Here is a 23,225-nt window from a genome sequence, read left to right on the forward strand (position 1 = left end):
ACAAATGGAGGAGGGTGCTGCAATGGAGGAGCCTAAACAAATGGAGGAGGGTGCTGCAATGGAGGAGCCTGAACAAATGGAGGAGGGTGCTGCAATGGAGGAGCCTGAACAAATGGAGGAGGGTGCTGCAATGGAGGAGCCTGGACAAATGGAGGAGGGTGCTGCAAGTGAGGAGCATGGGCAAATGGAGGAGGGTGCTGCAAGTGAGGAGCATGGGCAAATGGAGGAGGGTGCTGCAAGTGAGGAGTTTGCTGGAGTGGAGGAGCTGGCCAAAATTGAGGAGGGAAAAGGGCAGGTGGAAATTGCGGATAAACCACAGGTTGCTTGTTTGCTGCCAGAGTGCGCTGGCGGGGGAAAGCTTCCCCCTCATGGTTTTCAGGCTCTTCAAATGTCATCACTTCCTGTGCATGTTGAACAGGAGCAGCCGGAAGTGTGTTCACTGAAGGGAGAGGCTCCTTGGCCTGGTGCAGCTGTTTGGGAAGAGCAGTGCCTTGCAGCAGCATGTCCCTGTCCTTCCTCTTATCCCTCCTAAGCAGCCTGCAAGACAATTTTATACATGTGATCCTATCCTCCTTAAGGTTATTGCCCATTTTCTTACAAGCATGCAGGTGGAGAGTTTTCTTGTTAAAAGTTAAATCTTCATATACTGTCTTGACTGTATGGGAAAGGTAAATGAAATAACACATACCATGAAGAGACAGTGGTGTTGTTTACTGGCACCAGAACCAAGTTTGTCTGGTCCAGGACAACCCTGCTGTCCTCCAGCAGCTGTCTGATGTGGCTGTAGACGCTGACAATGGACTGAGGGATGGGCATGGTTTTCCCCTTTGTGTCCTTTGGCCTGTTGCGTGCTTGCTCAAACTCTTTGGCAAGTCTGAGGCAAACACACTCACTGACTCTGTTTACTTCAGGGTCCTGGGCTGCTTGGCCGTGAGTCATGTATAGTCTGTGGGAGAAAAAGATGAACAAGGATGTAAAGCCATGAAGAACCAAGTGACGATGTCAACAGGGATTGTGATAAAATAATTTAACTTAACACTTTTCACAGTGACATGCGCTGTCGCTTACTCAATGGTTTGTATGAAACCAAGATGACAGGTGCAAATTGCAAATTGTGGTCAAGCACCTTTCTGCCGCCTGCTGTCCAGGTGCAGAGCCGCTCGGCTTCCTGGGAGCTCTCCAAGGTCCTGCTGACACTTGTGCCTTCTTTCTAGCCTTCTGGCTGTACCTAAACAGTGAAAGAGACTTCCATATGCTTCATTCGTTCCATGGAATGTATGTATAATTATGGTGTACATAATAATTATTATTTTGTACCTTGAAGGTGCCTTGTCCATGTCATGGAGAGCTGTGTACAGGTGGACTATGTCTGCTTCCTCCTTGGCTGACAAAGCGGTGATTGTGCGGTTCAAGCCAACTAGATAGGCAGCCAGGGAATCAACACCCTCCCATCCCACAACACCTCTGGAGTCACATTGGCTGGTCTGAAAAGAGATGAGTGAGAAAAAGAAAAAACAAGCAAATTGATGTTCACTCGTTTCTAATTATGTGAGCAATGCTGATTTTACGATTTATTTATCTTATTAAAATGTAACCACATTTATTTCAGGTTAGTATTGTGTTTTTGAATATGCTAATGTGCTACAGTAAGTGTTATTGACCTCTGTGACGACTTCTGTGGGTTCAGTGTCACCCTCCAACAACTGGCCACTAGGTTCACTAGCCACCAGCTCAGACAGGTGTATGGTGGCATCTGCCTCCTCCTCCTCCTCCTCCTCCTCCTCCTCGAGCACCTGTGAGGGGATTTCAGGGGCAGGGGATGGAAGAAGCAGGTCCCCTCTGTTGGTCTGGCCCAATAAATATTCCACTGCTATGCGCTCATCTGTAACCAGTATAAACACAAAATGACGAAAGGACATGTATAAACACATCCATTCATTTATCTCCTACATGTAAAGCACAATCTTAGCACCTAAGAGGGGGGCGGGTGCGTTTGGGGGATGCCCAAGTAAAAGAGCAAGAGGGGATGTAATACTCTACCAGTGTTGCTCTGAGATCTCTCTTACCAGTAGGTTTTCCGGGTGGGGTGAATTCTGCCACAAGAGCACAACCATGGACGCGCTGGCTCAAGCTGTTAAGGTGGGACATCAAGCAAACATCAAAGCTTCTAAGGGTTGAGGCCCCCTCCACAGCTACTGCCTCCTTGGCCCGACCCATGTTCCACCTTGATAGCCCCTCCAGCATGTACATCTGCATATGGGATGCATTGCACCGCCACCCTAAGAAACAAAATATTCAGTCAACCATTACTGTAAAGTGAATACATATGAATACCTAACTGTGGTAAGTAATTGTGTTGTTTTTAATAATTACAGCACATTGTCTGTCATAACAGAAAAGAGCATTAAAAAAACCTACAATACAGTATGTCTCAATGCAAACATACCTGGAATGAATGCGCACTGGTGTCGGTGAAAACTCTCCAGGGAGGAGGACCCCTACCACACCGAAGGATGTCCAGCTCTTTGCCGCCCTTTTGGAGTGTCCCCACCTTAGTGTACAGTTTAACACCTGGAGGGTCCTGGAGGCACTCTAGATGCTTCTGCTGCACCTCCCAGACATGGCGCATGCTGTCATGGCTCACCAGACGCAGCCCTGTGGTGTCTGTGAGCTCCCACACCGATTCCAGCAGCCCTGAAATCATACGCCGTATCTCCTCCACTCCACGCATCCTCCTCCTGCAGTGTCTCTTCAGTTCCCCTGGGCTGATGGTGGCCATAAGCTGTTCTTCAGTGGGAGCAAGTCCACTGTGGCTGCTCTTCCACTCCTCTCTCTTGGCCTCCTTCAGGCGTTGCACATCCTCCTGGTCCCATTCAAAAATACAGGATGACAGCTTGGCACAAAAGGTGCCATATAGAGGGTGGTGTTCTGTAGTGAGGCCACAGTTGAAGCGCCTCATAAAATGGAAACTGTCCAAGCGCACTGCGGACCTCCATGGGTGGAAGAGCTTGGTCACTGAAGACACACCTGTGAAAAACAAGCATTGTTAATTACATACAAAAACACATTTAATACAAATTATTCTAACAGTATGTGTGTGTGTGTGTGTGTGTGTGTGTGTGTGTGTGTGTGTGTGTGTGTGTGTGTGTGTGTGTGTTCTTGTATTCATCACGTTGTGGGGACTGAGATCTGTATACACAGTCACGTCATGGGGACCTCTTCCCCTATGGGGACCAAAAATCAGGTCCCCATAAGGAAAACCACTTTAGATGAATGGGGGAACTGTTTGAAGGTGCTGGGCAAAGTTTCAGCTTTGGCTCAGAAGTCACGTTAAATGTGTGTGTAGGAATTGCTCATTGGCACCCCTAGTGGTAATGACTGGTAGGACACATTGGTTTCCACACACACATTTTCCATAGATGGTCAGGTACCGCCCACTTCCTGGTCCCCATGTGGAATGATCTTGCAATCGACGGATTTCAGCAACAACTTCAAATGCAACAGGCAGGTAAGCATAATTTTAAGAGCAAATATGGTATATGTTATTTAATAGCAACCAAGTTAGTGCTAATTAACGTAGGCTATATGACCTGAAACTGATTATTGTTATTGTATTTTTATTATAATGTACTCAGAATATTAGAGCAAATAATATTTAAATTTAGTTTTTTACTAGCTAGCTAGCTTAGTACTAAGGGGCTATCAAGGCTAAATATAGCACAATGTTTGGCGACTTTCCACAATTACAATAATGTTTAAATATTAGCGATACATATAAATAATATTATTGCTGGGTTGCACGTTCGACAATGTGATGATGTCACGGGACTCAGTGGGGGGCAGGAGCTAGTTTTTCCTATTATTACACTTTCACAAGTTGTATCTAAAAAGTAAATGTATGAATTACAAAAATGTTCATTAACCTCTTACCCCCCGCCTTAACCGGGCACATTTTAACCAGCTTGGCGTTACCCAAATCTAAAGCCTCTTACCTGGAGTTTACAGCCTCTAGGCCAGAGTAACGCCTCATTTGAAAGCTAAGACCAACAAAACTGAGCTAGCATTTTTCCTCGCGTTGTTGTCACTTTTTTGGTGTGCTTTTTTGACACTTTTTCAATAAGCTTTTAGATAAAGGTAAGACCAAACTGGAGAAAATGTGCTCGGATCAGGTGGGTGTTAAGAGGTTAATATCAGTCACTGGATCCATGATCTCTCTGTACAAGACCAAACATTTCCTCAAAAACAAAATTATTTTGCCTCTATGTAATATTATATTATTGGCCTATAGAATGAGTGATGTCACCTGAAACCCAGCAATACCATGAGCAGGCTGCGTGGCCTACAGAGACTCATGGCAAGGTCATGGTGGACAGGGAGAGCTAGGCAGAGAGAGAGAGAGGGTGGAGTAGATGCCGGCCAAGGAAAAAGATCCACAAGCTGTGGTGATGCAGGTGAGTGTGGAACGGACAGTGACCAAACCAGGGTATTTGACACTAAAAACACTTGTTGACTTTTATATTTTTTCCGCACGGGTTTGTATGTGAGCTTTAAAATTAGCTGTGATTAGCGTTAGCCTGTTGGCTCCGTTCACTGCTAACAGGCTAATGTCGGAGCTAACAGGCTAACAGATGTGACTCTTTCCTGGTAAACTAGAGGGCTGCATCTGTTCACTACTCATGCAAAACGAACCAAACGTGTAATTGGTTATGATTCAGAGATTTACTTTGCACAGTGTTCATATGAAGCGAGATTAGCTGTGGTTTTAATGTATAAACTGTTAGCATTAGCAATTAGCTCGGACGATAGATTCTACCAAACAGCACGTGGCTAATGTTACCTGCTAGTGGTACTTTCAGCAAGAAAACAAATGTCTTTTCAGTACACATGTAGGGACTGAATTACATAATTAGAGCTTTCTTTGGAATAGAAGTTGCCCATAGCAGCAATACTTAATAAGAAGTAGTTTGCATTTAAGTTTCATTGGTATAAGTATGTGATGTCAGTACATTCAGAAGTGAGTGAATGGCATAAATATTTTAGTAGTAGAAAGGAAAAATTAAACATACTGAAGTACTTGCTAAAAATATTTCATAAGTATTGATTAATGGTTGATTATAAAGGTTTGACTCCTGATTATTAGTGATGTTATCGTAAAAAAATACTATATTATGAAAGTTCTGATATTTAAAAAAGTAAGGACATCTACATCTATAATGTAATATTAGTGTAATCAAAACTATGCATTCTGTTGTTTCAGTTTTAGGTAAATTAATGGCACCACGAATTAGCCCAGAAAAAGATGCCTTGCATCATGTCATTAACAAGTGTGACAAAACCAAATTGGACATCAAGTTCATTGATCCAGTAAAAGGTATGTTGGTTGGCAGTTGTCAATTTATATAATTTATGGAAACAAAAATATATAAAAAGTTTGCTTTATATTCAGGACGGGGTCTATTTACAAAAGGCACTTTTGGCAAAGGAGAATTTGTTGTGGAGTATCGAGGAGATGTAATTGATTGCACAGAACTAGAAAGGCGGAGGAGAGTCTACCATCCATCCTGTGCCGTGTTCCTGTTCGAATTTAGGTGGAGAGGGAAATCTTGGGGGTAAGAATTCACGATTCAAAAAAAATTATATTCTGTAATATCCAGTAAGTAAACAAACTGGATATTATACGCTGAAAAAGTTATCACTCATGTAGCCTTATTTAACTGGTAAGGAGGTAAGGTTTGTGTATGTAAACTTGGTGATTGTAGCACTGAATATTCTATAGAACATTGCAGCGTTAACACTGTCTATATTTGTGTTTAAAACCTTTTTATTTATATCTTTTTAGCATTGATGCCTCGATAGAAGATGGCACATTTGGACGTATTGTTAATGATGACCACATCCACCCAAATTGTAGAATGAAAAGAATTGACGTTGATGGGAAGCCACACTTGTGTCTGTTTGCATTACGAGACATAAAAGAAGGAGAAGAAATTACATACGATTATGGAGGAGACGACTGCACATGGAGAGAAAAAGTATGTAGCAAACACATAATCAAAAGAATTGCTTATTGCTGAACTGATACGAAAAACATCCTTTCAGTTACTGCTATTGAGTTTAATCTTGTTTAAAAGTTTGTTTGTTTGGTCTCCATGAAGACAGAATGTAATTTTGTCCTCAAGTGACATGTCCCTGACTATAGACATGGCTTAGACAAAATTCAGACAGACTTTAGTCCAAAGGAAGTCTAGTTTAGTAATCTAGGCTTGGTGGTACATTTCAGTATTTCATGAGATGGTGCTTTGTCTGAAAAGTTGGAGGAGCACTGTTTTGGTGATTTACAGTGATTATTTTTTTATTTGATTTAGTTGTGTTCTATTCTCCCACAGATGACCCACGTGACGGCAGATGGCACAAGTCCAGATGTTCTCGATCATTCTGACCTGCCTGAGTCCTGCAATAATGTATCCTTTGACAGAAATGCCTCTAAGAAAAAGGTAGGCTCATGTTTATCAGTCATTACAAAAGACCAGAGGCTCTCTTGGTCAGTTCTCAGAAATCTTTTTAACATTTGTTGACAATTAAGTATATTTTTTGTATTTGTAGTTCATTTAACTATGTTCAGTTAGTGGGGTAGTGCAAGGTGAATGTTTGGAGCCTTTTTTTGGTCATGGTGGACGAGGACTTTTTACTTAGAGGTTTCTTTCAAATGTACCCTCACGATGTCCCCATAAGGCACTTGGAGTGACTGCTGTTGAGTTGAATCTTGTGTGAAAGTCCAGTTAACCGTCCCCATACAGAAGGAATGTAATAGTGTGTGAACGTCCTCATGTGACATGTCCCTGACCCTAGATGTGTGTGAGTGCAAACAGGAGTTAGTTTTACATCTGTAGTTGTCAAACTATGCTTTGTGTACCACTGGTAGTCCTTGGGCCTTTTCAGGTGGTTCTATTGATTTTCATTTGTGATCATTGTGCTTTAGTAATGGCTGTAAACAAGGAGTTTCTGCAGTAGACATGGCTTAGACAAAATTCAGACAGACTTTATTCCAAAGGAAGTCTAGTTTAGAAAACCCTGATTTGATTGTAGTCCAGGCTTGGTGGTACATTTCAGTTTTTCATAAGATGGTGCTTGGTCTGAAAAGTTGGAGGAGCACTGTTTTAGACAGTGATTATTTTAGTTGTATTCTATTGTAAAGTCTTAAACCTTTTGTCTCCCACAGATGACCCACGTGACGGCAGATGGCACAACTCCAGACGTTGTCGATCATTCTGACCTGCCCGAGTCCTGCAATAATGCATCCTTTGACGGAAATGCCTCTAAGAAAAAGGTAGGATCATGTTTATCAGTCATTACAAAAGACCAGAGGCTCTCTTGGTCAGTTCTGAGAAATCTTTTTAAACATTTGTTGACAATTAAGTATATTTTTTGTATTTGTAGTTCATTTAACTATGTTCAGTTAGTGGGGTAGTGCAAGGTGAATATTTGGAGCCTTTTTTGGTCATGGTGGGCAAGGACTTTTTACTTAGAGGTTTCTTTCAAATGTACCCTCACGATGTCCCCATAAGGCACTTGGAGTGACTGCTGTTGAGTTGAATCTTGTGTGAAAGTCCAGTTAACCGTCCCCATACAGAAGGAATGGAATAGTGTGTGAACGTCCTCATGTGACATGTCCCTGACCCTAGATGTGTGTGAGTGCAAACAGGAGTTAGTTTTACATCTGTAGTTGTCAAACTATGCTTTGTGTACCACTGGTAGTCCTTGGGCCTTTTCAGGTGGTTCTATTGATTTTAATTTGTGATCATTGTGCTTTAGTAATGGCTGTAGACAAGGAGTTTCTGCAGTAGACATGGCTTAGACAAAATTCAGACAGACTTTATTCCAAAGGAAGTCTAGTCGTGAAAACCCTGATTTGATTGTAGTCCAGGCTTGGTGGTACATTTCAGTTTTTCATAAGATGGTGCTTGGTCTGAAAAGTTGGAGGAGCACTGTTTTAGACAGTGATTATTTTAGTTGTATTCTATTGTAAAGTCTTAAACCTTTTGTCTCCCACAGATGACCCACGTGACGGCAGATGGCACAACTCCAGACGTTGTCGATCATTCTGACCTGCCCGAGTCCTGCAATAATGCATCCTTTGACGGAAATGCCTCTAAGAAAAAGGTAGGATCATGTTTATCAGTCATTACAAAAGACCAGAGGCTCTCTTGGTCAGTTCTGAGAAATCTTTTTAAACATTTGTTGACAATTAAGTATATTTTTTGTATTTGTAGTTCATTTAACTATGTTCAGTTAGTGGGGTAGTGCAAGGTGAATATTTGGAGCCTTTTTTGGTCATGGTGGGCAAGGACTTTTTACTTAGAGGTTTCTTTCAAATGTACCCTCACGATGTCCCCATAAGGCACTTGGAGTGACTGCTGTTGAGTTGAATCTTGTGTGAAAGTCCAGTTAACCGTCCCCATACAGAAGGAATGTAATAGTGTGTGAACGTCCTCATGTGACATGTCCCTGACCCTAGATGTGTGTGAGTGCAAACAGGAGTTAGTTTTACATCTGTAGTTGTCAAACTATGCGTTGTGTACCACTGGTAGTCCTTGGGCCTTTTCAGGTGGTTCTATTGATTTTCATTTGTGATCATTGTGCTTTAGTAATGGCTGTAAACAAGGAGTTTCTGCAGTAGACATGGCTTAGACAAAATTCAGACAGACTTTATTCCAAAGGAAGTCTAGTTTAGAAAACCCTGATTTGATTGTAGTCCAGGCTTGGTGGTACATTTCAGTTTTTCATAAGATGGTGCTTGGTCTGAAAAGTTGGAGGAGCACTGTTTTAGACAGTGATTATTTTAGTTGTGTTCTATTGTAAAGTCTTAAACCTTTTGTCTCCCACAGATGACCCACGTGACGGCAGATGGCACAACTCCAGACGTTGTCGATCATTCTGACCTGCCCGAGTCCTGCAATAATGCATCCTTTGACGGAAATGCCTCTAAGAAAAAGGTAGGATCATGTTTATCAGTCATTACAAAAGACCAGAGGCTCTCTTGGTCAGTTCTGAGAAATCTTTTTAAACATTTGTTGACAATTAAGTATATTTTTTGTATTTGTAGTTCATTTAACCATGTTCAGTTAGTGGGGTAGTGCAAGGTGAATTTTTGGAGCCTTTTTTGGTCATGGTGGGCAAGGACTTTTTACTTAGAGGTTTCTTTCAAATGTAACCTCACGATGTCCCCATAAGGCACTTGGAGTGACTGCTGTTGAGTTGAATCTTGTGTGAAAGTCCAGTTAACCGTCCCCATACAGAAGGAATGTAATAGTGTGTGAACGTCCTCATGTGACATGTCCCTGACCCTAGATGTGTGTGAGTGCAAACAGGAGTTAGTTTTACATCTGTAGTTGTCAAACTATGCTTTGTGTACCACTGGTAGTCCTTGGGCCTTTTCAGGTGGTTCTATTGATTTTCATTTGTGATCATTGTGCTTTAGTAATGGCTGTAAACAAGGAGTTTCTGCAGTAGACATGGCTTAGACAAAATTCAGACAGACTTTATTCCAAAGGAAGTCTAGTCGTGAAAACCCTGATTTGATTGTAGTCCAGGCTTGGTGGTACATTTCAGTTTTTCATAAGATGGTGCTTGGTCTGAAAAGTTGGAGGAGCACTGTTTTAGACAGTGATTATTTTAGTTGTATTCTATTGTAAAGTCTTAAACCTTTTGTCTCCCACAGATGACCCACGTGACGGCAGATGGCACAACTCCAGACGTTGTCGATCATTCTGACCTGCCCGAGTCCTGCAGTAATGCATCCTTTGACAGAAATGCCTCTAAGAAAAAGGTAGGATCATGTTTATCAGTCATTACAAAAGACCAGAGGCTCTCTTGGTCAGTTCTGAGAAATCTTTTTAAACATTTGTTGACAATTAAGTATATTTTTTGTATTTGTAGTTCATTTAACCATGTTCAGTTAGTGGGGTAGTGCAAGGTGAATGTTTGGAGCCTTTTTTGGTCATGGTGGACAAGGACTTTTTACTTAGAGGTTTCTTTCAAATGTACCCTCACGATGTCCCCATAAGGCACTTGGAGTGACTGCTGTTGAGTTGAATCTTGTGTGAAAGTCCAGTTAACCGTCCCCATACAGAAGGAATGTAATAGTGTGTGAACGTCCTCATGTGACATGTCCCTGACCCTAGATGTGTGTGAGTGCAAACAGGAGTTAGTTTTACATCTGTAGTTGTCAAACTATGCTTTGTGTACCACTGGTAGTCCTTGGGCCTTTTCAGGTGGTTCTATTGATTTTCATTTGTGATCATTGTGCTTTAGTAATGGCTGTAGACAAGGAGTTTCTGCAGTAGACATGGCTTAGACAAAATTCAGACAGACTTTATTCCAAAGGAAGTCTAGTCGTGAAAACCCTGATTTGATTGTAGTCCAGGCTTGGTGGTACATTTCAGTTTTTCATAAGATGGTGCTTGGTCTGAAAAGTTGGAGGAGCACTGTTTTAGACTGTGATTATTTTAGTTGTGTTCTATTGTAAAGTCTTAAACCTTTTGTCTCCCACAGATGACCCACGTGACGGCAGATGGCACAACTCCAGACGTTGTCGATCATTCTGACCTGCCCGAGTCCTGCAATAATGCATCCTTTGACGGAAATGCCTCTAAGAAAAAGGTAGGATCATGTTTATCAGTCATTACAAAAGACCAGAGGCTCTCTTGGTCAGTTCTGAGAAATCTTTTTAAACATTTGTTGACAATTAAGTATATTTTTTGTATTTGTAGTTCATTTAACTATGTTCAGTTAGTGGGGTAGTGCAAGGTGAATTTTTGGAGCCTTTTTTGGTCATGGTGGGCAAGGACTTTTTACTTAGAGGTTTCTTTCAAATGTACCCTCACGATGTCCCCATAAGGCACTTGGAGTGACTGCTGTTGAGTTGAATCTTGTGTGAAAGTCCAGTTAACCGTCCCCATACAGAAGGAATGTAATAGTGTGTGAACGTCCTCATGTGACATGTCCCTGACCCTAGATGTGTGTGAGTGCAAACAGGAGTTAGTTTTACATCTGTAGTTGTCAAACTATGCTTTGTGTACCACTGGTAGTCCTTGGGCCTTTTCAGGTGGTTCTATTGATTTTCATTTGTGATCATTGTGCTTTAGTAATGGCTGTAAACAAGGAGTTTCTGCAGTAGACATGGCTTAGACAAAATTCAGACAGACTTTATTCCAAAGGAAGTCTAGTCGTGAAAACCCTGATTTGATTGTAGTCCAGGCTTGGTGGTACATTTCAGTTTTTCATAAGATGGTGCTTGGTCTGAAAAGTTGGAGGAGCACTGTTTTAGACAGTGATTATTTTAGTTGTATTCTATTGTAAAGTCTTAAACCTTTTGTCTCCCACAGATGACCCACGTGACGGCAGATGGCACAACTCCAGACGTTGTCGATCATTCTGACCTGCCCGAGTCCTGCAATAATGCATCCTTTGACGGAAATGCCTCTAAGAAAAAGGTAGGATCATGTTTATCAGTCATTACAAAAGACCAGAGGCTCTCTTGGTCAGTTCTGAGAAATCTTTTTAAACATTTGTTGACAATTAAGTATATTTTTTGTATTTGTAGTTCATTTAACCATGTTCAGTTAGTGGGGTAGTGCAAGGTGAATGTTTGGAGCCTTTTTTGGTCATGGTGGACGAGGACTTTTTACTTAGAGGTTTCTTTCAAATGTACCCTCACGATGTCCCCATGAGGCACTTGGAGTGACTGCTGTTGAGTTGAATCTTGTGTGAAAGTCCAGTTAACCGTCCCCATACAGAAGGAATGTAATAGTGTGTGAACGTCCTCATGTGACATGTCCCTGACCCTAGATGTGTGTGAGTGCAAACAGGAGTTAGTTTTACATCTGTAGTTGTCAAACTATGCTTTGTGTACCACTGGTAGTCCTTGGGCCTTTTCAGGTGGTTCTATTGATTTTCATTTGTGATCATTATGCTTTAGTAATGGCTGTAAACAAGGAGTTTCTGCAGTAGACATGGCTTAGACAAAATTCAGACAGACTTTATTCCAAAGGAAGTCTAGTTTAGAAAACCCTGATTTGATTGTAGTCCAGGCTTGGTGGTACATTTCAGTTTTTCATAAGATGGTGCTTGGTCTGAAAAGTTGGAGGAGCACTGTTTTAGACAGTGATTATTTTAGTTGTATTCTATTGTAAAGTCTTAAACCTTTTGTCTCCCACAGATGACCCACGTGACGGCAGATGGCACAACTCCAGACGTTGTCGATCATTCTGACCTGCCCGAGTCCTGCAGTAATGCATCCTTTGACAGAAATGCCTCTAAGAAAAAGGTAGGATCATGTTTATCAGTCATTACAAAAGACCAGAGGCTCTCTTGGTCAGTTCTGAGAAATCTTTTTAAACATTTGTTGACAATTAAGTATATTTTTTGTATTTGTAGTTCATTTAACCATGTTCAGTTAGTGGGGTAGTGCAAGGTGAATGTTTGGAGCCTTTTTTGGTCATGGTGGACAAGGACTTTTTACTTAGAGGTTTCTTTCAAATGTACCCTCACGATGTCCCCATAAGGCACTTGGAGTGACTGCTGTTGAGTTGAATCTTGTGTGAAAGTCCAGTTAACCGTCCCCATACAGAAGGAATGGAATAGTGTGTGAACGTCCTCATGTGACATGTCCCTGACCCTAGATGTGTGTGAGTGCAAACAGGAGTTAGTTTTACATCTGTAGTTGTCAAACTATGCTTTGTGTACCACTGGTAGTCCTTGGGCCTTTTCAGGTGGTTCTATTGATTTTCATTTGTGATCATTGTGCTTTAGTAATGGCTGTAGACAAGGAGTTTCTGCAGTAGACATGGCTTAGACAAAATTCAGACAGACTTTATTCCAAAGGAAGTCTAGTCGTGAAAACCCTGATTTGATTGTAGTCCAGGCTTGGTGGTACATTTCAGTTTTTCATCAGATGGTGCTTGGTCTGAAAAGTTGGAGGAGCACTGTTTTAGACAGTGATTATTTTAGTTGTGTTCTATTGTAAAGTCTTAAACCTTTTGTCTCCCACAGATGACCCACGTGACGGCAGATGGCACAACTCCAGACGTTGTCGATCATTCTGACCTGCCCGAGTCCTGCAATAATGCATCCTTTGACGGAAATGCCTCTAAGAAAAAGGTAGGATCATGTTTATCAGTCATTACAAAAGACCAGAGGCTCTCTTGGTCAGTTCTGAGAAATCTTTTTAAACATTTGTTGACAATTAAGTATATTTTTTGTATTTGTAGTTCATTTAACTATGTTCAGTTAGTGGGGTAGTGCAAGGTGAATTTTTGGAGCCTTTTTTGGTCATGGTGGGCAAGGACTTTTTACTTAGAGGTTTCTTTCAAATGTACCCTCACGATGTCCCCATAAGGCACTTGTAGTGACTGCTGTTGAGTTGAATCTTGTGTGAAAGTCCAGTTAACCGTCCCCATACAGAAGGAATGTAATAGTGTGTGAACGTCCTCATGTGACATGTCCCTGACCCTAGATGTGTGTGAGTGCAAACAGGAGTTAGTTTTACATCTGTAGTTGTCAAACTATGCTTTGTGTACCACTGGTAGTCCTTGGGCCTTTTCAGGTGGTTCTATTGATTTTCATTTGTGATCATTGTGCTTTAGTAATGGCTGTAAACAAGGAGTTTCTGCAGTAGACATGGCTTAGACAAAATTCAGACAGACTTTATTCCAAAGGAAGTCTAGTTTAGAAAACCCTGATTTGATTGTAGTCCAGGCTTGGTGGTACATTTCAGTTTTTCATAAGATGGTGCTTGGTCTGAAAAGTTGGAGGAGCACTGTTTTAGACAGTGATTATTTTAGTTGTGTTCTATTGTAAAGTCTTAAACCTTTTGTCTCCCACAGATGACCCACGTGACGGCAGATGGCACAACTCCAGACGTTGTCGATCATTCTGACCTGCCCGAGTCCTGCAATAATGCATCCTTTGACGGAAATGCCTCTAAGAAAAAGGTAGGATCATGTTTATCAATCATTACAAAAGACCAGAGGCTCTCTTGGTCAGTTCTGAGAAATCTTTTTAAACATTTGTTGACAATTAAGTATATTTTTTGTATTTGTAGTTCATTTAACTATGTTCAGTTAGTGGGGTAGTGCAAGGTGAATATTTGGAGCCTTTTTTGGTCATGGTGGACAAGGACTTTTTACTTAGAGGTTTCTTTCAAATGTACCCTCACGATGTCCCCATGAGGCACTTGGAGTGACTGCTGTTGAGTTGAATCTTGTGTGAAAGTCCAGTTAACCGTCCCCATACAGAAGGAATGGAATAGTGTGTGAACATCCTCATGTGACATGTCCCTGACCCTAGATGTGTGTGAGTGCAAACAGGAGTTAGTTTTACATCTGTAGTTGTCAAACTATGCTTTGTGTACCACTGGTAGTCCTTGGGCCTTTTCAGGTGGTTCTGTTGATTTTCATTTGTGATCATTGTGCTTTAGTAATGGCTGTAAGCTAGGTATTTTCTGCAGTAGGCATGGCTTAGACAAAATTCAGACAGACTTTAGTCCAAAGGAAGTCTAGTTTAGAAAACCCTGATTTGATTGAAATCCAGGCTTGGTGGTACATTTCAGTATTATTATAATTTTATAACTGTAGTTGTCAAATTATGCTTCATGATCCACTGGTATTACTATGTAAGGAAGTGTTTGAAGGGTTTGTTTGATCGGGACACATTCAGACATAATATCGTCCACTTAAAGCCCCAGTGTGTATTTAGTTCCGTTGTTCACAATAATTAATGGCACGGTATGCAGGTCCCCATTAGCTTGCAGGTTTTTTGTGTTGTCTTTTGTTCATACTAGTTTTTGTTTACAGATTCTTACACAGCCCACATATGAGAAAAGTGATTCTGTCCCTAAACTAAGGAGGACAAAAAGTGTCATAGTAAGTCCCATTAATATATGTACCATTTTATAAATCTTTCTTTTCCTATATGTCTTTTGGTTCATTTTGTAATTCCTTTTTTACTGCATTGCATTCTGATCTGTTTTTTTTTCTAAGTTTTTTAATTTGTCTTTTTGTTGTTACATATTTCTACCATTCTTTGTTCTTTACATGTTGTTTTTCTTGTTTTGTTCAGATGAAAGACATAAATCATCTCGACTCGGATGAGCTGTTTGATTCCACGGATAGTTCAGACAGTTATGTTCCAGATACCACATCTGGTTCCGAAAGTGATAGTGATTCCCATACAACACAAAACAAATCTAGACTCCGATTTTATAATGAACTGAATCTCAATGAACCGCACCCTGCAAACGATCTTGAATGTGACTCCACTACTTCAGACATGATGCACAGTCTTTCAGCTGAAACATCCGCTACAGTTGAACCCAGTTCAAGTCAAGACACTGTAGGTATTGTTGTTAGCGCATACAAGAAAAAGGGTGGACAAAGAATCTACGACAAAAGACATTATTGCTTGTTCTGTTCTAAGCCTTATGCAAAAATGGCAAGGCATCTAGAAATATCACATGCAAATAAATCTGATGTGGCCCGTGCTCTAAGCTTTCCAAAGCGATCAAAAGAGAGAAAATTCCACCTTGCCTATATTCGCAATAAAGGCAACTATGCCCACAATGCCGCTGTTATGGTATCTGGATCAGGAGAATTAGTTCCATTTAAACGACCACAGAAAAACCTGCAAGGTGAAGATTTCATGCATTGTGCATACTGTCAGGCACTCTTTACAAGAAAGGTTCTCTGGAGACACATCCGTAATTGTAAGCTAAAACCACAGTCCGTTCATCCGAAACCAGGAAAAAACCGTATCCAGTCCATGTGCACCTACACTGGGCCTGTGCCTTCAAACATGACCAAACAACTGTGGGACGTTATCAGTGTCATGAATCCTGGTCCAATTACTGACATAATAAAAAATGACAACGTAATTACTGAAATTGGGCAGCACTTGCTGAATAAAGGTGGGCTTTCAGCCAAGAACAAACAGTGCGTGCGGGAAAAGATGCGAGAATTGGCAAGGTTGGTTTACAATGCTAGAAGAGTCACCTCTTTGCAAACTCTGGAAGATTGTGTCAATCCAAAAAAGTACATAGAGACTGTGAAAGCTGTCAAGTACACATGTGGCTATGACAGTGGAAATGACAAGTTCATGATCCCATCCCTTGCTAATAAGCTAGGAAATTCCTTAGTGAAAGTGAGCAAACTCCTAAAAGCACAAGGTTTAATTTCGAATGACCAGCAGCGTGTGAAGAATGCAAGTGACTTTTTAGAGATACATCAGAACAAGTGGAATGAGCTCATCTCAGCTACAGCATTAAGAAACATCAGAGAAGCCAAATGGAATGTCCCAGCACTAATGCCTTTCACTGATGACGTTCAAAAATTGCATGCATACTTGGGTCAACAGCAAGATGAGTGGTTCAACACGCTGTCTGAAAGTCCTTCTACAAAAGCATGGATGGAGTTAGCCAAGGTATGTCTTGCCCAGATGATTCTCTTCAACCGGCGCAGAGAAGGGGAAGTGTCAGCCATGCCCTTGACTGCATTTTTGACCAGAGACACTTCAGATCCACATAATGATGTGGACTGGGCTCTTTCGGAAGTGGAGAAAAAACTCTGCAGACACTTCACCAGAGTCATTACCAGAGGCAAGCGTGGCCGGCCTGTTCCAATTCTTCTGACTCCTAAAGTTCTGAATGCCTTGGATCTCCTTGTCAACCAGAGAGAGACTTGCGGCGTTTTGAAAGAGAACATACATATGTTTGCTAGACCAGATGCAATGTCTCACTTGAGAGGGTCAGACTGCCTTCGTGTATTTTCCAGAATGTGTGGTGCAAAATGTCCAGAAGCTCTAACATCGACAAAGCTGAGAAAGCATGCTGCAACTCTCTCTACAGTACTGAATATGACAGACACAGAGATGGACCAACTGGCTAATTTTCTCGGACATGATATAAGGATCCATCGTGAGTTTTACAGACTCCCTGAAAAGACATTGCAGCTGGCTAAAATAAGCAAAGTGCTAATGGCTCTTGAACAAGGAAGAATGTCTCAATTCCATGGGAAAAACCTGGATGAGATTAGAATAGATCCTGATGGTATGTTATTTTATTGTCCATTTTTATACCATGGGCTTACAAGCAATTGTAATCAACGGTTATGATGTGCTTGCTGTACTCCTACAGAAAAAGTTGCCATTGAGGAGGAAAATGAGGAGATCGAAGAGAGACACTATCCTTCAACTACTTATGGTATGTATTACTACCCAGATTAACTATTACTTTACTGTGCTGGTGTTTGCATGATTTATATACTTGTACTATAAAAATGTGGGTTCAGAAAATGTATAGTCCACTGATGTACGCTAAACCTTCACAGAAAAAGTTGACTCTGAGCAAGAAGATGGGGACAAAGATGGACACCGTTTTCCGGCAATTGATGGTTTGTATTACTACACTAAATAACTTTGTGTTTTTTGTTACAGTTTTTGTTCAATATTTGTAGGTATAAAAGTCTGAGCTTATATGGAAAATGCTTCTGATACATGAATTGTGTATTATTCAGTTTTTAATGGTACTCTCGATCTTTCAAAAGATGTTGAACTAACATTTTCATTATTTCACACAGAACCAGTAGAACAGGTCGCACTTTCTCCTACCGGACATGTTCCGCCACCACCTAAGAAACGAAAATCATCGTCAGAAAAGATTTCCTCAAGTGCCAGTGCTACACTGTCTTCTTGGAAAGGTGAACTTGTTGCTCCTCTTTATGTCTGCTATCAATTATACCATCAAACATGCATTCAGAAACAACACACTGAAATAGTGTATGCATGTATGTAGTATGCATGTTTATCTGTATATTTATCTATCTCTCTATCATCTCTATATGTCTTGCCCTATCTCTCTAGCTCTCTCTGTCTAGCTTTCTATCTAGCTCTATCATCTCTCTCTAGCTCTCTATCTAGCCCTATCATCTCTCTCTATCTCTATCAGTTACTCTTGTGATATACAGTAGGAACGTGTAACCTGAAATGTTCCACCGTGTGGCTTTAACCTTCATGCATCTATACATTTTCTGAATACAGATAGGAATGGAAACACTGAATGCTCTCTAAACCATTTCTTTTTTTGTGACCACTTAAAGACAACAAACAGAAGAAATGTCCCTGGCAGCCGACTGAGATACAGGCAGTGGAGAAGCATCTGAAGCGCTTCATTACATCACGTGTTGTACCTACAAAGAGTGACTGCGAAAAATGCTTGAAAGCAGAACCAGAAGCACTAATCAACCGTGACTGGAAAAGCATAAAATTTTTCGTTTATAACCGTAGTACAGCTCTCAATAAGAAACTAAAGCACTGTTAAGGGAGAGAGCATAAAGGGGAGGCCAGGTAGAGGGGAGGAGGGGCAAAGGGGCAGAGTTCTTGTTGCAAAAGAAAGTTTAAGGGAGAATTTGTACGATGTTTTGGTTTAATACAGCCTTTTCTAATGGCAAGATCTAAGATTACAAAATACATTTTAAAGCTTAACAATGTAGTTCCAAATTGTCAAAAATGACACATTTTTTGCACCTTTTGAATCACCATCTTTATTTTAAGAGTTGAATTTATTTTCAACAAGAAATAAGCTGTTCACAAGCCTGGCAACATAAGTTAATAAAGGCACATTTATACAGACAAGTGTGTGCATTCTTTGTCATTAGTAATAAATGTATTCTTTTTTTTAAAAAAGTTCCCCACGAGTAAAATCTGAAAGTGTGTGAATTATGCAAATTTATGCAAATCCGGTCCTTATAAGTGACATTGACTTGTATTTTTTTATGTCCCCACTGCACATGATCAGGATATTATTTCATCAATTCAGCAATCTGAAGTTGTGTATAAGCTTGCGATTTCATGTTGAGGAACTCAAATTTTTTTTATGACTCTAGAAGCTCCAGAAAGAGTGGTGCCCCCAAGTGATGATTTGAAAACTGGTCCCCATTAGGCAGGGAAACAAGTATGTGTGTGTGTGTGTGTGTGTGTGTGTGTGTGTGTGTGTGTGTGCGTGCGTGTGTGAATGAGTGAATAAGAGAGAGAGAGAGAGAGAGAGAGAGAGAGAGAGAGAGCGAGAGAGAGAGCGAGAGCGAGAGCGAGAGCGAGAGCGAGAGCGAGAGCGAGAGAGAGAGAGAGAGAGAGAGAGAGAGAGAGAGAGAGAGAGAGAGAGAGAGAGAGACACATATATTTAATAAAGAAGCAATTTTCACCCACCTGACTGGTTGCAGCAGTCCCGGTCGACATAGATGACCTCAGGTTCAACTTGGCCTGCATTCTTATAACGGGTAACGATGCCTTGGCACAACTCTTCGAGCCCTGCACCTTCACCCGTCGTCAGAACAGAGTTCAGAACCTGGCCAAACTCGTTGCCGATGTTGGTCATCCATGCAGCAATACCCCCTATTCCACCAGCCAGCTTCTTGGTGATCTGTAAACAAAATACATTTGTTGTAATTATACATGTTAAATTTTACAAGTTTTTTTTACTATTGAAACCCTAACCTTCTTTGTCGAATCCATCTTAAGAATTCTACCAAAAGTAGAAGTGATGACTCCCTTCATTTCATCAAGATGGCTGAGGATGTCGTTGGAGTGGACTGTCTCAAACCACTGAGCCAGTGGAAGGGGCTTGAAGGGTGGTGGAGGAAGATAGGTAGCTGCAGAGGGGACAAAGGTAGCCATCTTCTTATGGCGCTCACAGTCCGAGAGGTAGCGGATGGTCTGACGTGCCCACTCCTCGCTGTGCGCTTCCTCTATTGCCGACTGGAAGTAGGAGGAGCTGTTACCACTGGTCCTCGGCTTCAGGAAAGTCATGCATTTCCTATCCAGAGCCAGGTGTGTTGTGAGGACAGCGGGAAACATGCTCCTGTGTGAAACATCCAGCTGGGAGAGTATGTCCAGGCTCCATGGGCAGATCGGCACAGAACACGTGCTGCAACGTGGATAGTCCCCTCCCACTAGGTAGTAGCGACAATCCACGTCAATCACCTCCCTGACCTTCCTGTAGATGCCGGAGCTGTTCATTTTTCTGGAACATTGTGGGCATTTTAAAGGAATTCCCCACATCCTCATCGGTGCCCAGATGAACAGCCTTCGCCGGTAGTACCATCCAGGCTCAGGAGGAGATGGTTTGGGCTCCAGTGGGGGGTGATACCAGCAGGCATGGATTTTTTGTTTTAGCTGGCCTGTAGGCCCATATAGGCACTTGGCAATCCACACCTGATCTGCTTCCTGGATTGCTCTCCGAAACTGCTCAGGAAGAAAACCTTTCCAATTGATGGAAATTGGTTTAAGAGGAGTTGCAGTGTGTGGCGTGGCAGAACTACCTGAAGGAGGAAGCAGAGATGGCGTTGGCTTTGGTGGCAGTACTGTTGCCTTTTGCGGTGATGGCATAATGAATGCTGCATAGTGAACCTGTTGGATGTGGTTCAGAAGACCAACAGCACCCTGTACCGTGGCCCCACAGGTGTCACATTTCTCCTCTGTATGGTGGTCAAGCAGGTGCTCTGAAAAATGTTCTCCCTCCACAAGCTGGTTGCACTTGTAGCACTGCACTCCCTGCACTGCCGCTGATGCTCCTGCCTCAGTGTCTCTTCTTCCTGCCTCAGTGTCTCTTCTCCCTGCCTCAGTGTCTTTTCTCCCTGCCTCAGTGTCTCTTCTCCCTGCCTCATTGTCTCTTCTCCCTGCCTCTGTGTTGTCTTCGACTCCAGGTGCCTCTGTGACTCCTCTCAGTCTCTCTGTGTGGTCTCGGACTCCCCCTGCCTCTGTGTCTTCTCTCCTTGTCTCAGTGTGTCCTCTAGCGGCCTCCATGCCGCCTCTCCCTAACTCCGTGCTGACTCGGACTCGCCCTGCCTCCATCTCAACTCCGCCTGCCTCACTGGACCCAGCGCCTGCCTCACTGGACCCAGCGCCTGCCTCACTGGACCCAGCGCCTGATGACAGATCTGCTGGCTAGGGGGAGTACTGCAAAATCACCACCAGAGCAAATGAACAACCATTTAGTAAATCATTTCACCTACCTTGTCGAACCCACAGGTGCATTGAAGGCTTCTGCCAAACAAATCTTTTGTATGGCTCTGCAGGGGGCACGCATCAATTTTTTCAATGGCATTCTTCCATTTCTTGGCCCCTGGCCTTTTGCCCGTTGAAAAACGGTACTGGCCCTGGGCGTACTTCACACAGATGTCCCTCCAGTAGCTGTTCGGCTTTCCTGTCTTTGTCATCTGCAAACATTAAATATAAAAAAGGTTAAATTAGCCATGTGCCCATTGTGTATCTAGTGGGGTGAATAGACCATAGTAAGTAGCTATGTGGGCATTCTGTAGATGCCCGTGTGTGTGTGTATATATATAAAAAAAAAAAAAAAAACTCTTCCTCACCCTCCGCGGGCGGTCTCTCTTTTTCCTCCTGCTCGGGTCCTCTACCAGAGGCCTGGGAGCTTGAGGGTTCTGCGCAGTATCTTTGCTGTTCCTAGAACTGCACTTTTCTGGACCGAGATGTCTGATGTATTTCCTGGGATCTGCTGGAGCCACTCCTCCAGTTTGGGGGTCACTGCCCCGAGTGCCCCAACGACCACGGGCACCACTGATGCCTTCACCCTCCAGGTTTTCTCCAGCTCTTCTCTGAGCCCCTGGTATTTCTCTAGTTTCTCGTGTTCCTTTTTCCTGATGTTGAAGTCGCTTGGTATTGCTATGTCGACCACAATGGCTTTCCTCTGCTCTTTGTCCACCACCACAATGTCCGGTTGGTTCGCCATTACCATTTTGTCCGTCTGTATCTGGAAGTCCCACAGGATCTTGGCTCGGTCATTCTCGACCACCTTTGGAGGATTTTCCCACTTTGACCTTGGGGTTTCCAGCCCATATTCTGCACAGATGTTCCTGTACACTATACCAGCCACTTGGTTATGGCGCTTCATGTAAGCTTTCCCTGCCAGCATCTTACACCCTGCAGTTATGTGCTGGATTGTCTCATTGGCCTCTTTGCACAGTCTACACCTGGGGTCTTGTCTGGTGTGGTAGATCTGGGCCTCTATTGCTCTGGTGCTCAAGGCCTGCTCCTGTGCAGCCATGATGAGTGCCTCTGTGCTGTCCTTTAGTCCGGCTCTGTCTAGACATTGGTAGGATTTCTGTATATCCGCCACTTCAGTTATGTTTCGGTGGTACATGCCGTGTAGGGGCTTGTCCTCCCATGACGGGACCTCCAGCACCTCATCTTCTGTTCCCCATTGTCTGAGACATTCACTGAGCACGTCATCTGTCGGAGCCTTGTCCTTGATGTACTTATGGATCTTGGATGTTTCATCCTGGATAGTGGCTCTCACACTCACTAGTCCTCGGCCTCCTTCCTTACGGCTAGCGTACAGTCTCAGGGTGCTGGATTTGGGGTGGAACCCTCCGTGCATGGCTAGGAGCTTTCGCGTCTTAACATCTGTGGTCTGTATCTCATCCTTTATATATATATATATATATATATATATATATATATATATATATATATATGCATATATATATATATATATATATATATATGCATATATATATATATATCTTTATATATATATATATATATATATATATATATATATATCTTTATATATATATATGCATATATATATTGATATATTGATTGACACTGGCAGATCAACTGAAGCTCAAACACATGACACAGCTTTTAACACTGTCTAGCACATATCATGGCCAAAATCTGAGCTGTTAGTGCTGCTGTGTATTGTGTATTGTTATATTTTTTCTTTTTGCACTGTAGACCTTTTTGTGAAGCACTTTGCTCAACAACAGTTGTTTTAAATGTGCTATATAAATAAATTTGATTTGATCACCAGGCTCCATTAAGATCTTGAAGAAAACACAGATACAGGAGAAATTACTATTCCTCTGACGAGCAATGAAACTTGGCACTATTATTTCACATCTTAAGGCTTTTCCCGAGAAATCGTCAGAGTATATACGGCAAATAAACAAATAAAATAATAATAATAACAACAACAATAATACTTGGTCAGAGTATATACGGCAAATAAACAAATATTTTGCCGTATATACTACGATTCAGTATATACTACGATTCAGTAATATCACCAATATCCATAGCCACACAGTGGTAGTACGTACTGTCAGAAGCTAGGTTTGAAAAGCGGCTACGTACCACGAAAGTTGAAATACAAGTGG

At 42.0% G+C, this 23,225-nt stretch overlaps 1 protein-coding gene across 1 annotated transcript; it reads left to right on the forward strand.

Moving 5' to 3' along the window:
- Positions 1-3,359: 3,359 nt before the first annotated feature.
- On the forward strand, positions 3,360-18,368 carry LOC306963235 (uncharacterized protein). Its single transcript, XM_079556737.1, has 20 exons — positions 3,360-3,508; positions 5,258-5,371; positions 5,447-5,609; positions 5,840-6,032; positions 6,387-6,494; positions 7,220-7,327; positions 8,053-8,160; positions 8,886-8,993; positions 9,719-9,826; positions 10,552-10,659; positions 11,385-11,492; positions 12,218-12,325; positions 13,051-13,158; positions 13,884-13,991; positions 14,853-14,921; positions 15,118-17,098; positions 17,186-17,251; positions 17,379-17,441; positions 17,628-17,747; positions 18,147-18,368. The coding sequence occupies exons 1-20, from the start codon at positions 3,451-3,453 to the stop codon at positions 18,365-18,367; spliced, it is 4,128 nt and encodes a 1,375-aa protein (XP_079412863.1). The 5' UTR covers positions 3,360-3,450; the 3' UTR covers position 18,368.
- The last annotated feature ends 4,857 nt before the right edge of the window (positions 18,369-23,225 follow it).

The sequence above is a fragment of the Gobius niger genome, assembly GCF_951799975.1.
Source record: "Gobius niger genome assembly, chromosome: 5".
Taxonomy (NCBI): Eukaryota; Metazoa; Chordata; class Actinopteri; order Gobiiformes; family Gobiidae; genus Gobius; species Gobius niger.